The following is an 18,270-nucleotide window of genomic DNA, read 5'->3' as shown; positions in this document are numbered from 1 at the left end:
TATAGTGCATTTTCACAACTAAACTTTGTCCAAAATAAACGAAATTATTGCACAACTTCAGCTTTTAAATATTGGTTAAAGTGAAAAAACATAAGCAACCAACATAGACTAGCCAATCCTGGAAAATAGGAAAAGGCTCTTGTAGTAAAATGTCACTCATGTGAAATGTGACCTTAAAAAAATGGTGAAGTTTTCAAATCATAAAACTTGAAGAAAGATGGTTCTTTTATATAAACCCCTTTTTGTGAAAGTGCACAAGTATACATGAACATGCACGTATTCACATATGCACACATACACACACATGTACTCACATATGCACACACACACACATGCACATATAACACAGCCACACATAAGAAAATTACAACAAATGCAGTGTACTTTTTTCGTGAACAAGACTTTTAACATTTTGTCCATCCCTTGCTTGCAGCCTGTTCTCTAATCCACTTGCAATTCATGCATAGCAAAACCACAAAATTCAACATTTTTGAAAGGCACTGTTTACTTAAGACGTACATCTACCCAGGTAATGGCATGCATATGACTGAAGCTATAAATTAAGGTTATGTGCAATGGAATGCAAACTTGATTCACAACAGCCCATGCGCAGATGGAACCAGCCACTGGTTAGGGCATATCTAAAATACTATGGAATAAGAGAATGCTACACTTACTTTAAAGAGTCAGAGCAACTCAAAGTATTCTTCATTTATAAACAAGCCATTTTAGCATCACTTTGCCTTGAAAGAAACAAGATTTGAAACTGGAATTAAAAAACTGTAGTCTTGAAACAAAGCACATTTATGCACGCTACTTATGAAATCTCACAAATAAGAAAGCAGTGGAGCATGAGTTTGAAAAAAAAAATCAGATATTAAAACCCTGATTCTCCAAAAGTTGTTCACGGGTATTCAGTACATTGCAAGATTCAAATGTGAGATTTAAAAAAAAATTTACTATATACACCAAAGAACACTCACTTTTCATCAACATATTTTGTCAATAAGGCACATATCAGGTGCTCTGATAAAAAGTCAATGACGAATATAGTATACAGCAGGGATCTAATTTCAACCACACAAAAAATAGCACCTTTACATGAAAAGTAGCACCAGCAGTATAGGGCTTCAAACACAATCAATAGGACATATTTAAAATGTATTGCTAAATAAAAACTAATTTATTGAATTGTTTATCAAATAAATATACTAACAAAAATGATTATTTACAAAGAGAAAAAGAGAAAATTAAAACATCTTTGAGCTGGTTTATTGGAAAATTTGCAACACGCTTTTATTTCATTTGTCCATGTGACCCACACTCATTTTTAGTGTTTTAAAATCATTCTTACCATATTTGATTTTCACATTTTTTATACATTTTGTACAGGTGAAACCCACCTGTAGAAAAAAAATGCAACATATGCTGGGCAAGCTAAATAACCCCAAAATTTATTTTCATATAGAATCTGCAAAGTACATAATTTTTTTAGTAACTTTAATAATAGCTGAAAAATTAGGATTCTATAAAAATCTAGGGAAATACTTTTCTTTTCAATTCTATTCAACACTCTCATAATACTTTAATTTGACAATGAACTTAAAGTGAGAGAGGCAAAATCCCTTCAAATTGATGGCATTTGCTAAATGCAAATAAGTCAAAAAACACATAAGATACTACAATCTCTCATGATATTGTGAAAATAAAATCAACATTAAAATTAGTACACTAACACTGAGTACAACAATTCTAAAGAAGTATGATGCAGTTATTCTCAAACTGCAGATATTTATGTTTCCATACTACAGGATTTATAAGAACAGTCATTTTCCTAAAAGGTTACAATGAGTTATGAGGTGGGTTATTTACCATCCAGCATCCTAGATTACATTCATTTCTCTCTTTCTAGCAATTTTATATTATGACTACAAAGAAATCGACACCCTGCACAAATCATCTTTGTTGACACTGGTGTCTAATTATCACACCATGGTACAACAAGCAATGTCTTGCAAAGTTTTGCAGCACAAAATTTTCCCAAAAAACAATTAAGCTGTGGAAAGGAATAAAACTGCTCAGTTTATATGATTTATATGTAAGTGACCTTGCAGCTAAATCAGAATCTGAAAATGAGATGGTCAAACTATGTCAAGACCTGATGCTATGAAGTACAGTTTGCCCCAAGGCTTTGTTCTTGGGCATGTCCTGCTCATCATGCATGCCCAGCCTTTTTTCTTGTTCTTATCGCCCCCAGTGGAGCATAGGGCCGCAATGCCCAGCCTTTGGGCCCCTATCATTTGCCAGCCTGGAACCAAGTACATGTCTACTGATCACATTGCTACTAACATCTGTCCCTGCCTCAAATCTCAAGCAACCAGCTCTTTAGGTCCACAGAATGAATGACAAAAACAAGGCAATTCTAGCAGCCTCTGAACATAAATGTAGCTCATTTTCACCACTTATATGAGCCCTCAATTCTCCCAGACAGTCAGACATCTTGGTGTTATTACTGATGCACCAATGCACAGTGCCTACAGATCTACCAGTCCTACAGGAAGAGGTCCAGTGAGCTACATTAACTGTCTGAAGGGAGGTAACCCTTACTGTTCTTTGCCAAAGAACCTGGGAACACAAAGACTAGCCCAAAGAATGGACGTAATCACTATTTATACCCTTCTTTCAAAGAAAGTAAATAGTAAGCAGTGTCAAAACTACTGTGCAATGCCACCCAAGAAAAATGAAGCTGAAAGTAATACATAATTATCTGAGGAATTGCTAGCAGAAGAATAGTCTGGCTTCAGAAAATAAACACAATAAACAGACTTTCAACTGTGAGATCTCTTCCCCAACTTCATTATCGTTTAAAAGGCATTTGAAAGTCTGGCACAGGGAGCTGTGGCAGGTGATGTGAAACTTGAACACGACCTCGCTGAGTCATCAAAGTGCTATATAAGAGCTCAATGAACTCATTATCTACTCAACAATCAACTGGGAGACTTCTTTTAGGCAACAGTGGGTGTCCCCTATCGCTTTTACTGTTAAATATTTGGGAAAATATCATACAAAAAACCCTTCATAACCATTGCACCTCTTTCTATAGATGGGAGGCCCATGTGCAAGCACTACATTGTCACAACAGGAACCTAAAGAGAATGTAAGACCTTACCAACAGACTAACACAGTGTGAAGGAACAGAGACTAGCACTGACAAGAGTGGTGTTAATCATAACACCACTAACAACAGAGATCTACATAAATGGAGTGAAACTTAAGGAGGTGAACAACCATTTATAAAGACGGCCACTGCACTTTAGACATCCACAGCAGGACCGCAACAGCAATGGCCAACCTGGACAGCTGGTGCAGCAACATCATCATAGACTGTACAATCCCTTGCAGTTATGTTCCTACTGTATTTATGTGAGACATGAACTATGCTTTCCAAAACAGATGAAAGTTCAGGCATTCAAGAACAAGTGCCTTAGGAGGCTACTCTAAATATCCTCCGTGGAGTGCAAAATCAATCACTTTGAACAAAACAGAGTTGTCACCCACCAGAAATCTCTTCTCTCAACAGTCAAAGCGACCTGGTCTGGCCATGTCACCCAGCATGACCCTTTGCCCACGACCATTCATAAGTGTGGACAGAGGAAGAACTTGCTTGCTAATGTGAAGAAATGGGCTGGTCATTCCATGCAGCATCTGCTCACTGCCACTCAAAACAGGCTTAAGTGGTGAGCTTTGTCAGCCACTGCATGTATCCAGTTATTTTCCCCAGCTATCAGTACCAGGATAACCATTCATCAAGTGGAACAAGTGGTGGTCTATGAATATAATCTGGCCAAAGAATGATGTGGCATTCCCATAAACTTTATAGCAAGAGCCACAGGAATTTTCTTAATTGTGTTTTCGTGTTTGTAATGCGTGGAGAGCCTTGCTTTGGCTGGGATATCACGCTATAAAAGCTTACATTATTATTATTACTACTAGCAAGGGATGAACACATGAATGAAAAATGGAAACTAGCGAACTTTCAAAAAATCTTAGTTTTGTCAACATTTGCTGTACAAACAGTTTAAGGTCACTTTGAGAACTTCCTACTAGAGTCTGTAAACAGCAATACAAACCATAATTGCATCACACAAGGACTCATTCCTAATGTAGCTGATAGCTCCATAGACAGGCGTATCTAGTAATCTCAAAACACTTTTAAAAAATACCCATCCAATTGATGTGAAGCAATTCAGAAGCAAAGGAAACTGTGTACCAATGACTTTTTCAAACCTTGGTTTCAATATTCTGTGTTAGCAGCCTTTGCTGTTGTTGTTGCTGCTGGAGCTGTTGTTGGGATTGTATCTGCTGCTGCTGCTGCTGCTGCTGCTGCTGCTGGTGCTGAAATTGTTGATGAAACTGCTGGTGCTGCTGTTGCAGATGCTGCTGTAACTGCTTATGTTGCAGAAAATGCAGTGGTAATGTTTGCATAGGCATCAGCTGCATGGCCTGACCTCCTTGTTGCTGCTGCTGCTGTTGTTGCTGCAGATTTTCTTTCTGTCGTCGCTCAAGCTCTCTGTTGAGTGCATTTCGATAAACTTCATAAGTCATGACTATCTGCTCCAAGTCTTGCTTGTACTGACGCCGAAGCAGGGCATCAAAGTATTCCAGTTCATTCAGTCGAAATAATTCCCACTGTAAAATAGTTTTCTTACTGTATATAGTACAAATAGTACAACAAAAACCTGATCCAAATGCTTTTAGATTTCTCATTTTTAAATATAAACTTAAAATAACCTTCTTATATGCTATCTGCCCGTTTATGAGAAACATTTATTATAAAACTGTTTCCTCATTGGATTTAACAGATTAACAGGTTCAAACCAGTAAAGAATATTTGTTACATAAAACATGTTAATTTAGCAAAGAATGAGAAATCCTCACAGGTAAAATTTCAAAGCTTATACACAGGTCACACCACAATATCGTACTCGTATCAATACCTACCTTTAATTTATGGTCATGCTCTGCTGGAGCTTTTGTATATACAACCAACCATTCTGGAATTTCTAGTTGAGAGAAAAAAAAACTATACTTGTTGTTTTACAATGCATACAGCAGTAAACTGTAACAACTAATATTAAACATCACACCTCTCTCCTCACCATCTTCCCCTTTTCAATGGCAAATATGATGAACAAGACTTTTTCAGCCTCTTCCATATTAAAAAATTAAGGTTACCTCTTACCATACCTGCACACCCCAATTTTAAAAATTGTCCTTGTCTTTACAAGCCAGTATAAATACACACAGAATTGGTAATAGTTTAACATTATTAAAACATCCTACATCAAATGCAAAGTAATAACAAATGCTTTGTCGTGTGTCTTAATTATTTTTTACTGCTTCTTCTCACCTGTATTAAGATATGGGTTTGCAGGTACCAGGACATTTGTTTGACGCTGCTGACGGTATTCTAAAGCATGAGGAACATTCACATGCCCTTCAGAATACCCCAGGTATAACTGTGCTGGTATGTTTAAGTAACTGCACGGATGATGAAGTTGAGCAGTTCTTGTAACATGACTGGAAAAGAAATAAAAATAAAAACGCTTAAGCAAAATAACTAACAGCTGTGGCTCTGTCTGAGTCTTGTATGTTCTTTCAGCAATTCAAAGAACATAATTATTATGATAATGAACTGCAGGGTTTTCCTCAACAAAATTATTCAGTGCTAACACTGAACACAACAACCCACCGAAGACATCTCTTAAGTATTTTGTTTACATTTTCAAACAGATAAATAATCCTACAGAACAAAATTTTCCAACTGTCTCATTGCACCTGATTCTCAACATATTAGGAATTTTTATTTTGGTTTGGATTTTGAGGACATGGATGATCAGAAATTTTTTTTCCACACTACACATATATATATATATGTGTAAAACTGAAAAAAGCAAAAAACAGCATTGCACTATATCATCCATTGATCTGACTTTGCACTTCACAGACAAACACTAAATTACTTTATAGACTGCTAAAACTGCTAAAGGTCATAAATAAAATTGATAAATTCATCATTTTAAGGAAAACGACAAATAACAAATCTGTGAACATCTCAAAAGGAAATGCATCACAGAGGTACCATAAGTCTACATAGCATCCGCACAAAGAAAATCTCACTTATAATAGTAGACACCATGTTCCTTGGACTCAATTCGCTCCCAGCCTGAAGGTAAACTTTCCTTTTCAAAAGGATGACTCCAGTGAGTTGCCTGTGTGTTGTGATCTATGTAATATTTGCGGCCACCCATTGTCCAATCAACTGACCATCCGGGTGGAAGGGGCAGTTCATCAGATGTGTAACCACCTAATAACAATTTAGGAACACACTAAACCAATAGAAAGTGAAAACTCACTGTCTTCTGAGCCTGTACAATTTTGAATGTTACACAGATTTACCATATTTTATAAAGGCACTTTAAAAGTGATACTTTCCTGTGTTGATGTAAGTGCTTGGAATGTCTTCATTGCTGGACTAAACACACTTTTCACAACTCATGACACTAAATTGTCAAGTGGACTTTCATCACTGCCCATTAATACAACAGCGATCATAATTATGCAGTAAATAGCCCATACATAAGTCAACTGTTAAAATTCTACGCAAGATTTAAGTTCAGCATGTGACATGACTGTATGTGTCAATTATGTCCAAGTATTCTGTTATTGTTTGCCATATATACATGCCTGAATGGACAAGTTACACTGTTTTGCACTAAATCAAACTACTTTTTGTCAAAATACTGACTACAAATACATCTTCTGAATGGCCAGAACCTTACCTTCTAATAAGGCCTAGTACTGTATAATTTCATGGAGATAATTCTATGACTCAGCACTGGATAGCATGCAGATCAAGCTCTTGCCAAATCAAAAGAAATAACAAAATATAGCTTCTCACTTTTTTCACCTGACAAAAGCAGAAAGCTGTATAAAGTAACAGACAATGGCAAACTCCCTAACAAAATGTTTGTGAATCAAGCATGCAGTGACCAGAGGACATACCGGCAGTGGTCAAAGAATTGGCCTCTGCATCTCCTGCTACACCATTGAACAAAGTGAGATTCTGACTGTGTGTAATATTGCCACCTGCATTGCCTGCCTGCTGGGCATAATGGTTGCGGATCTCTTGGTGATATTGTTCTATCTGCAGACTCTCCTCCAACTGCTGAAGGCTGTGGTAGTCACTGGCACTGACAGTGGGGTTGGTATTACTCGAGTTGCTGCTGGCAGTGTTGCTTTTAGGAGCATACCTATAATACTGCTGACCACTGTCTTGGCTTTCCTCTGCTGCTTGAGACAAACAGAGCAGAACAGTAATTGTTCTTCATGCAAGCACCAACCCAACCCCTCACAGGCACTTCCCAGAAATTCTTTGAAAAGAAATACTTTAAAAAGTTGTCTACATAAATTAACTGAGAAATTGTCAAGCACTGCAAAGCAACTTTTTCTTCTATTTATTGATTAACATTGAAGGCTAAAGATTTCATGCTTATCCCTGCATATCTTATGGAAAAGAAGAGTGTTAGTGTTTTGTACCATGCCAGGCATACCTGATGGAAGTGCTGATGAACCCAATGCATATCCTGCTTGGTTAGCAACAGAGCGCATGACACCACCTGATACAGGCTGTGAGTACACTAGCCCATAAGTTCGTGATAAATGAACAGCAGAGGTCACATCTGTACGAGTGGCAGGCACTGAGGTTATGCGCATACTCTGCAAGCCTTGCGTTATGTGTGCCAGAGAAGTCTGCTGTTGCTGCTGTTGATAATACTGATGGGGATACTGGTGCAGCTGTTGCTGCTGCTGTTGTGGGTGGTGATATTGCAGCTGCTGCTGCTGTTGATGCTGCTGGAGCAGCTGCTGTTGCTGCTGATACTGTTGCTGATAAACATGGCGTTCTGGGGCTGGAGTGGAAACTACAGCTGGTGTCCCAAACATGCCAGAAACATGGCTGTGGGCTAGACGGGTAGGAGGGTGAACAGCAGCTGACATCTGCTGCTGTGGTGTATAAGATGCAGGTGTCCTTGCACTTCGACCAGAGCGTGGAAAAGAGGTGCCTGGACGTGCTGGAGTATGATAATCTGAAACATTTTAAATGATATTTTAAACATTCAGTATTCTTTAAATAATATTTAAATCACTTTTTTTAAATCACTTATAAATCAACTGTAAGCTGAAGACCCTTGAGGGATCTGAAGATCTTTCCCTTCATTGGTATATCAACAGGCCATGTCTCTTTTCTTTATTCATGGCATGTTGGACAGTCCTGCATGAAGGGGGCCACTATCATTGTAGCCAAGCTTTAGGGGCACAATGAGAATCTCCAATGTGCACATACTATTCCAGAGACATACTGGTTACCTGTTCTTCTCTGTCTGGGATGTAGTGTGGATCTCGGCTACAGTAGCTGAGTTGGTGTTGGAGCCATCTCTTTTGGGCATGGTTTGATTATTGTCTTGGCCTAAGCGAAGCTGACCTGGGGAGTCTCTTGGTCAGCCTTCCTCCCTTATTTACTAGTCTGTTAGCTGCCACATTGTCAGGGATATTGCAATGAGAAAGGATCCACCGTAAGACTTTTTGTTAAAAAGAATGTTGCAGGCCATTTAGGTCTGATGCAAGGGCATTCAGCTGGGGTTTTTTCTTTGTTTGAGAGGGTTTCCAAGACAGAGTTATGGAAAAGATGATTCTGTGGTGGATCTTTCCTACGTTGTCACAAAATATCTGGGTTGCAGACCACAGGGCCTAAACACTGGCCTTATAGCATGTAGAGTATTTGTTGATCAGATCATATTTTGGAATGTTTTTTTTCTCTGAGCTGGATATTCATCTTCATTCATTTAAAATTAAGTTAACAAAAACTCTTTCAAATAATAAAAATGTATTAATTACAAAATCTTCTACAAAGATCCAAGCCAAAATTTAAAATTTCAAAGTATTTAATTAGGAAGCACTAATGAATTCATGATAACTGTTGTAGTTTCCTTAAACTTTCCTGTGAAAAATTTTTTCTTCTTTAGTTATTATATAAGAACTACATTTTTAAGTATATGCAAATATAACAACTATTTGTGCTTTGATTTTTAAAATGTTTCAATGCATTAAAAAAAGTGTAAACTTTTGGCATTTTGAAGTGTGCATTTTGCTATTTTACAATTTTCAGTATGTTCTTGTCTTATTAATCATGCATCTCATCTTTTGCATTAATTTTTAATGTTTAACAACTAGTGATGTACTTTCAAACTCTGACATTTCTATCCAGATTAGCTAAGTCCTCCATTAATTGAACTTGGATCAAAGATTACCAAAATCTTGACATAGTGACTTCCTTTGCTTAAAACCTATTTTCCATGCTGATATATAGAACTTACTTCGCAAGACTGGTGGTGTATCCCTCTTGACATAACGGCCAGCAATACCTTCATTCCCTAGACCGGAATCTTTCTTTTTTGAAAGTATGCGACGTTTATCCATGATTTCCAGAAACTATTTCTATAAACCATGAGGCCGATTCCTCAGCAAATGATGTCAGATCTGTATAGCCTATTGATGATTTCAGTATGATGTCACAACTTGACGTTGTATAATCTTGTACCTTTCAGTATTCACGAGTCAATTTGGGGTTTCTGACTTCCATCACTTGAGGCAATAATCATTTTATTATTTTTTGTGCTCTCATTATTCACAAATTTACTTTGACTGTCTGAACAAAATAGTGAAATGAGAGCATAAGAAGCGTTGTTGTGGCAAAAACAAAACCCACAGCCAAAGGACGAAAGGTTCATTCCATCACAACTTCGTTCTTCGAACATAGTGAAACACGTAAAAAACGAATAAAAATAAGCTTTTTCATAACGTAAATTAACGAACTTGATTTGCGTCTAAACACCAGTAAATTCCTAGAAGTTTTAATAACACAGCCTGTTGTATCAGTACGCAATGCTCCATACTGTCTTTGCGCACTACGTCATCGTGTTGGTAGCTGTATCGAAAAGGGATATGACGACAATGCAATTTTTGAAGTTTACCTTAGCAACGTCACACCTTAGAAACGGTACTTCTCACAAATGTGTGACCTACTGTTTCTGTAGGCTTTCGTCAAAGAAAGACAGGCTGGTGTGTCTGTAGTAGAGTAAGTTGATATTCAAAACCCCAAAATGTCTGAAATTAGCCTTAATGAACCTGACTACAATCCGAGCCCGAAGGAACAAGAATTTCTGAAAGCAAAATCGTATCTTTTGACAGCAAGCACCAAAACTGGAATCAATCTGTAAGTAAGAATGGCTTTTTCCAAACTTATATGATTGCTGTTTACATTTATTCTTATAGCGATGAACTGTAGAATTACCATTTAATTACAAAGTGTATGCTTTGCGATTAAGTATTTTGTATTATTTCAACCTATACACATATATTAATTGAGTATACGTGTGCTTGCATGTCATGTGCATGTGTTTAGTGTGTGTGTGTGTGTGTGTGCTTACACAATGTGCAGTATGGAGATCGAGGGAACCTGTAACAAGGAATCAATACCACCCAAAAATTAGGCATACACGTACGTTGCCATTCTCATAAGCACAAAAATAAACATATACTTTAAGGAAAATGGTACAGGTTAAAAATAATTGTTTAAAGTACAGTAGTACCATATAATAACTTATCTAGCAGCTTTCTTAACATTTAAGGAATACATCTTCTAACAGCCATATCATCCTTGATGTGGTAGACATTTCAGTTCACATTTTTATATGCATTTTTCAGGTATGATCACCTATCAAGTTTATTGACACGCAATGCTTGATGAACGACCAGAAAATGCAGTGGACATTTTTGAAGATCTAAGCAGAGATATAAAGAAATCAAAGTTTACATATGATGCTGATACAGTGCAGGATAAAATCGATAAATCAACAGAAGTTGCCTTGGCACAGATACAACGGAAATTGTTTTCTGTAAGTAAACTTAATTCTTTCCAAATTTTGAGGTGGCATTGAAAGTAAATCAAAAAATGTGTTTAATGATAATAAACATTTGATTTATGTAGCACATGATCATGCTCATGAAGGAACTTGCTCTCAATGTTGAAGACAAATAGGAGACATGGACAGAATATGAAGGACAGATCGAAAGAGAAACAACTATATATGGAGACAAGTAATAAAAAACAAACATAGAAGAGACAAAGAGGAATTAGGGAACAAACAGTAAAGATGGAGAGTGTCATAAATCTGTAGAGGTAGATGAGTAGGAGGACTAGTCAACTGAGTATAATCACAACTATTGGTAACTATGTTGACTGGTGTATTTCCAACATATTTGCAGTACACTGTATGTTTTAATGTTGCACAGCTCCTATCCCTATTTATATATCTCTGTATATTTCTAGTATTGATTTCTGTCATTTAGAGTATGATTTCGATGAAAGATAAGTCATTGATCTATTAGCTTTCATTTAATAGTTATTTAAAAACAGTTTTAAAAATCTTTAGCATATTAATGATACACTGATACAGAACCTGATTTTTTTTTTTTTTTTTTTTTTTTTTGCAACTAGAAAGGTGAAGGTGAAGAAGAAGAGGCAGCACAAGATGAAGATGTTGAAACCCCACTGCCCAACCTTATGGAGCTTTGCTTCTACTTTGAACAAGCAAGCATTGGGCTTAATCGTGAAGAGATGATCCGTGTGTGGCTTGCGCTCAAAACTCTTGTTGACACCCGCCCACTGCAGCATGTGCGATTCTGGGGCAAAATCCTGGGCACAGAGCAGAATTACTATGTGGCTGAAGTGGAATATAGAGAAGGAGATGAAGAAGAAGAAGAGGAGGAGGTGAGAAAGGGATGAACATAAAACAAATCTATCCACATTAGTTGCTTATTATATTAGTTAACAAAGACTGGTCTTAAGTTCTTGAAAACTATGTTTTCAAAAAGTTGAGTATGGCAAAGCTTTTATTCTTTTTTCTAGGCTGAGGAACTTGCAGAAGAAGATGTTACTGAAAAGGAAGGAGACGATGAAGAGGGTGAAGGTGAGGAGGATGAAAACTACAAGAGATTGTATAGAGCCAGTATCTGCAAAATGGTATTCTTATGCTCACAAGATCATTAACCATGCATATGAATGACAGAGTGATAATGACAATGACCAACTTTATTAATTCCAGTGAGCAATTATACTTGGAAAGCGTGCTTAGTTACAAAAATAAAGCGGCGTGCAACACAATAAGGACAAGAAAAGGATAAGGTTGTGCTTAACCGAATACTTAGAAACACACAATCTTACATCTAGACCATTCTTAAGACACACCTATATCATCACAGACCCATGCACACACTGAGGTTGAGCATCTGGGCTGCAAAGGAAACATGATTTCAAGTGCCAGTTACTTCTCCATATGGTCATAGCATACCATTTACCTGAGCTCAATAAAACATATTCTCACGCTATTACATGTTCTGGTATGATTATGTCGATCAGTGTTGGTGTATGTCTAGTATGGACAAAAGGCCGGACACCTTTCTGATAATTTGCTCATCACAAAAAGAAGCTAAATCCCTGACAATGCCATTCAAGATATTCTTATGAAGGACAGACAGAATGCAGAACCAGCATCCAAAGAAAAAAAAAAAGACTTTCAGGGAAGAAAAATAAATAAAATAAAAATGGTTCAAGATTACTTTTCTGACTAAAAAAAAACCAAGCTTGTCAAGAAGGTACTCTCTTTGATGGTCACATTTAACAACATCAATTTAACAATTGTTATTTGATATTTTTTGTATTTATTTTTATTCATCATTAGTACTGTTGTTTACTTTTTCATAGTCCATATGTTATTCATTTATTTTCCTGTCCCTCGTATGCTGTCCATAGATGTCTTTTTCTTGTTCTTTAGTGCTAAGAGCATGCTCCTTGGGAGTGTGAGTATGTGCTTTACAAATTTTGTATTTATTATTGTCATAATTACAAATCAGTGTTTATATCCCACAAGGGGACATTAGAGAACACTCACCAAGCATTTTCGACCTGTTCTCTTTGCTTTCAAATTCTGCCCTCATTGTAATTTTTAACTTTTTATTTTACTTCTCTTCTTGAAAGTGCTCGCAGATGTCCATTAATTCATTGGGTACCAGGTGCCTATATGTTTTATCATAAAGCCATGCTTTCTGTGTGCAGAGGAGCATGAGGAAGATGATACACCAAAGCCTGTTTTCAAACTGCCACCAGTTGTACCTAAGGAGGACAACCGCGTTGGTGCTAACAAGAAAACTTACTTCGTGTGCAATGACCGTATGTTTTCCCTGCCTCATGAAATATGAACTTACTGAAGGAGGACAGTAACTGGTTGAAGAGAATAAATTAAAATTAGCGGTATAGTTGTCAGGTAGAATGTACTGGCTATATATTTCCCATACAGATTTCCTTAAAAAATATTAAATATGAGTAATTCTTGCCATGAGTGAAAAGCTAATTATACTGCATGGGCACTAAACAAGGTTTCATTCCAAACAATATCCGCCACCTACCCACTATTGAATCCTTTAAACGTGCACTGGAAATGCACCTTTTCCGTAAACATTACTCCTAACAACCTTTCCCATAATGCTAGTCTTTTTTACATTCTTCCTTTTGTAGTATCATGTTACTCTCAGCTCTTGCTCTTGTTAGTTGGTTCCTCTTTGTGTTTTCTGTATTTGATTTTATTCTTTATTTAGTACGGTTGTTTATTCTTATATAGCTCATATATTATTTGTTTTCCTGTCCCTCGTATGCTGTCCATGTTTCGTTCTTGTTCTTAAACGCTAAGAGCATACTCCTTAGGAGTGTGAGTATGAGCTTTACATATTTTGCATTTATTATTAGTAGTATTATTAATTTCCCATAATAATAGTTCAGATTTTCTGTTTGATAAAAAAATATGCAAGTTTTCAAATGAGCTTCAAGCATGAACTGACCATGCATATTCATAAATGTAGATTATTGATCAAAATTAGTCAGGAATAATTTTGTTTAGTTGGACTGGTTCTTAATTTGCCATACAGTTATTGTACAAAAAAGATTTAGCAGCTAGAAGGTGAACTCATTTTATGTACCATAAAGTTTCATAGAAGATATGTGTACAGTTCTATAATAATTTTATTATCCGGGTTAGGATTTGAGTTCCTTGTTTATTTTCTTGTTCTTGTTCTGTCTTTTCTTATAATTACTGCAGCAGCATTTTGTCTTTTTCAGCTGGCAAAGCATGGGTGAAACTTCCCCATGTCACTCCAGCACAAATATCTGGAGCTCGCAGCATAAAAAAGTTCTTCACCGGCCGCCTAGAAGCTCCAGTATGCCAAAAATACTAAGCTTTTTTTATGTAATAGAAACTTTATCACATTTTTCTCTATCATTGCTTTCTCTTCTTAAGTAAAATCGACTAAATAAATAATCTAAAATCATGCCATTTATTTTAGCATGAAGAGTATTTATTGTACACACACACACTAGTTGTACTTAATTGAGACAGGAAAGAAAAAATGTATACAAGTTTTTAGAACATTTGTTTTGCTATCAGACATCATCTTAGTCTTTTGTAAACTGTTTAGATCACATTTATTGCAACTTACTATTTTGAAAAGTAATCTTTTTTTACTTTCATCCAGGTTATTACGAACCCTCCATTTCCCGGCAATGAGGCCAACTATCTGCGAGCACAGATTGCCCGTATTAGTGCTGGTACGCACATTTCACCTCTTGGCTTCTACCAGTTTGATGAGGAGGAGGAGGAAGAAGAAGAGGGTGGAGGTAAGTTATGAAAACCCATGTGAATATACACTATAACACATACTGATGTGAGCATAGACTGGCACTGAAAAATTAACATACTTTCAATACTAAAGTGTGAACATAAAGGATTTTATATATATATACACTGATGTATACACTGTGAAATATGCTGTGATGTGAGCATACACTCTCACAAATACTGATGTGAGCATGCACTAACATATACTGACATGTACATACAGTGTGAATACTAGCATGTGAACATGTTGATATGAGCATAATGTCATGGATGCCATAATAAATGAATGCAATAATATGACACTGACATGTGAACACTGTGACATACTGGCATGTGAATTTTTGACACTGATTGATATGTAGACATATATTCTAACATATTGATATGAACATCATACTGTAACACAAATTTATGACAATGTGTAAATTTACAGTGTAACAATATAGTGACATGTGAACATACACTGTGACATACTGACATGTTGACACACATGGTGATATACTGACATTTGGACATACACTGTGATATATATTGTCATGTGAACATACATAATATCATTGTGAACCACACTTAAACACGTAAGCACAAAATATTAAAATATTTTCACCTTCTTTTTCAGGTCGAGATCATTTTGTAAACAATATTGACTTTGAAGGCATTCCAGTTAATGATCTTTGTGATCCAAGTTTGGGAAACTGGGTTCATCATGTCCAGCACATTCTTCCCCAGGTACATTCTGTTTTTTTATTTAATTTTTTGTGCAATAAATAACACCCAGCGACTTTGCTTTTAGCATTATTGACAACAAATCTGTGCAAGAAAGTGCTGTGTGGTACATAACCCAGCTACAATTATATTGCATGTCCAATTTTTAAGCAGTGTACTGACATGTGGTGCTTAAATTATGACGGATTATTCATCTCAGGGACGGTGCAGTTGGTGGAACCCTGTGCAAAAGAACGAAGAAGACTTTGAGGAAGATGAAGAAGAAGAGGAGAAAGAAGAGCCTGATGAGCCAGAGCCAGAAGTGGGGCCACCATTACTGACACCTCTGGCAGAGGATGAGGAGGTCTATGGCCTGCCAGCTTGGACCACTTGTCTATCATCAAAGCTTGTCCCACAGTATGCTATTGCTGTTGTTCATTCCAACCTTTGGCCTGGAGCACATGCCTTTGGTTTTGAAAAGTATGTATCTATTTTCTCATAATTTCTTCTATTTAATCACTAACATAATGACATATCTTGATGGGAGTTTAAATATGAAATATGGTGAATAAAAAAATTCTACAGAAAAAACTGGTGTAAAAATAATTCACAGAAGTTCGGGTAAGGTACGAACAACAAATATATTTCTTCTCAAGACTGTAAATGCTGAATATATGCAGAACACGAAACTGCTAATTGTGTGTTTATTTCAAGTTATATACGAGTGCTATACTTTATGCAAGGCAGCTTTAATGATAAAGCAAACCCATACTTTAATGATGCATGTCAATAATATGGTTGTTTGCAGAAAATTTGAGAATGTGTATGTTGGATGGGGTCACAAATACTCAAAGGAAAACTACAGCCCACCAGCACCCCTACCCATCCAGGGGGAGTTTCCAAGTGGTCCCGAGATCACTGAGGCTGATGACCCCACCCCTGAAGAGGAAGCAGCTTTGCGTGCAGCACAACAGGAAGCAGCAGAGGCAGCAGAGGAAATGGAGGAAGGGGAGGATGAAGAAGAAGAAAATGATTAGATCAATTCAAATAACTCCTTTAATTTCATTGTGTCAAATATAAAAAAATATGAGAAAAGAGCTACTGAAAATTACCATTGCAATATCACTGTCGAAGTTAGTAAGTTGTATATTAAAGACAAAGGAAAAAAAAACAACATTAAAAGCAGTAAAGGCCTAGTGAGCTACAGAATGTGCCTATGTATTGTATGTTTATTGCTCATTTTGTTCTTCATTGGTGTGTGTCATTTTCATATTTCAGTTTTCTTTTTAGTTTTTCTTTTACTTTTGTATCATGTTTTAGGGATCTTTTTATTTAATATCTTGGCACTGGAGGCAGACGTAATTTACAAAGATGCATCTGATTGTGTTTTTTAAGATCAATAAAGGGGACCTTGTGACATTAAATGCATAATAAATTTTCAGTCTCAGCTCCAAGACAGCATTCAACTTTCAAAAAATGGTTTAGCCACTGTTTCACACGTGGCTCAAAAATCTGTGATAAAACATTTAGTAATTGTGCATTGTTTGAGGGTTCAAAAGTCCTCAAACTTATCCTACTCCTGCAGTATCATGGAGAGACAGTGATGATGAAAGGAATTGCAATCAACTTCAGATTATGCATGAATCATGCTGTATCATTTTAGGACTTCTTACTTAATAGGTCAGCAAAGAGTGAGGCATTATGGTCAAAGATGAAAATAAGTACCAATCTAATACCTGGCAGGTGAGCTGAACCATTAACTATGTAAGCTTAATCTTATCACATCTGTCCTGTTACTGGCACTTCTTAAAAAAAATTCAAAGTGTATGAAAAAACCCCACACCTTTTGAAAGCAATTTACTGTAAGAAAAATTTTCTTCTCACATGTTAATGAGAGTGAATTTTATTAAATGACTAAACTGGAGATGTGTTTCAGAAAACATGATTCATTCGTTTCTGAGTTCAGCCTTCTATGGATGAGCATCAGTAAACTTAATGTGCCTTTTTCAGTCAGCTGTTCCAGTAGACCTATCTTATTCTGAATGCTGTGGTGACATCAGTTTTAAATCATATACCACATTATATGTAAGCTTATGATCATCACCGCAAAGGATAACAAAATGTTGTATTACTGAACAGTAACGTCATGAGATTAAAGTCATATTTCTTGTGCCATCTTGATCTTGATTGTTTAACATCATCACATCAGTTAAAGTTCTTCTTCCTCTGTATACACAGATTACAGTCCAATAGTGTGGGGAATTGGGTTTGTGTAGTGCTGTAATAATTAGTCATGTATCCAAACATTAAAAGTAGATAGCTGACTAAAGAGGTATAACATTCTGATTATAATATTTTGACTATTGGTCATGTTGAAGATCATCAATGTTGTGCATAGTCAATTAAATTACCAGTGAATCTTGTGCTTCCCATGTTCACCATGAATCTGGCAGCCACTGAAGTCTGTGTAGATTTCTAGACAATCCAGTAAGCATGGAACTGAGTCCTTCTTAGTTATAATAATGATGCATCTAACACAATATTAAATTTCATTGCAGTATGTTCTCACTTCAGGATTGTGCCTTGTGCATATAAGAAAAGCAGCTTTAATTTATATTTGACCAGTTTAATCTTGTTGAAGTTGTAATTTTTTTTCTCTCCATAATTTAGATTTTTCTCTCACACAGACACACATGCGCTCACACACACATTGAGCATG

General features: G+C 36.4%; 2 protein-coding genes across 2 annotated transcripts; one reads left to right on the top strand and one right to left on the bottom strand.

Annotated features, from left to right (window-relative positions):
• Positions 1-487: 487 nt before the first annotated feature.
• Positions 488-10,027, bottom strand: LOC112562209 (scaffold protein salvador-like). Its single transcript, XM_025235304.1, has 7 exons — positions 9,435-10,027; positions 7,614-8,147; positions 7,066-7,350; positions 6,181-6,367; positions 5,411-5,580; positions 5,002-5,063; positions 488-4,689 (listed from the first exon to the last, which is right to left on the bottom strand). The coding sequence occupies exons 1-7, from the start codon at positions 9,535-9,537 to the stop codon at positions 4,282-4,284; spliced, it is 1,749 nt and encodes a 582-aa protein (XP_025091089.1). The 5' UTR covers positions 9,538-10,027; the 3' UTR covers positions 488-4,281.
• A 64-nt stretch (positions 10,028-10,091) lies between these two features.
• On the top strand, positions 10,092-17,726 carry LOC112562688 (radial spoke head protein 4 homolog A-like). Its single transcript, XM_025236090.1, is given in 11 exon segments — positions 10,092-10,333; positions 10,825-10,855; positions 10,857-11,015; positions 11,618-11,890; positions 12,029-12,089; positions 13,235-13,348; positions 14,291-14,388; positions 14,704-14,845; positions 15,466-15,575; positions 15,772-16,031; positions 16,360-17,726. Coding segments are annotated over 11 exon segments (1,590 nt in total). The 5' UTR covers positions 10,092-10,220; the 3' UTR covers positions 16,589-17,726.
• The last annotated feature ends 544 nt before the right edge of the window (positions 17,727-18,270 follow it).

The sequence above is a fragment of the Pomacea canaliculata genome, linkage group LG4 (assembly GCF_003073045.1).
Source record: "Pomacea canaliculata isolate SZHN2017 linkage group LG4, ASM307304v1, whole genome shotgun sequence".
In the NCBI taxonomy this organism is placed as follows: domain Eukaryota; kingdom Metazoa; phylum Mollusca; class Gastropoda; order Architaenioglossa; family Ampullariidae; genus Pomacea; species Pomacea canaliculata.
This window is presented reverse-complemented; position numbering and strand designations above follow the sequence as displayed.

Coding starts and splice junctions, on each gene's coding strand:
- LOC112562209 (XM_025235304.1), bottom strand. CDS start 9,537: ATGGATAAACGTCGCATACTTTCAAAAAAGAAAGATTCCGGTCTAGGG. Junction 5,581..6,180: donor CATGGTGTCTACTATTATAA/GTGAGATTTTCT, acceptor TTTCTTTTCCAG/TCATGTTACAAGAACTGCTC. Junction 5,064..5,410: donor AAACCCATATCTTAATACAG/GTGAGAAGAAGC, acceptor TCTCTCAACTAG/AAATTCCAGAATGGTTGGTT.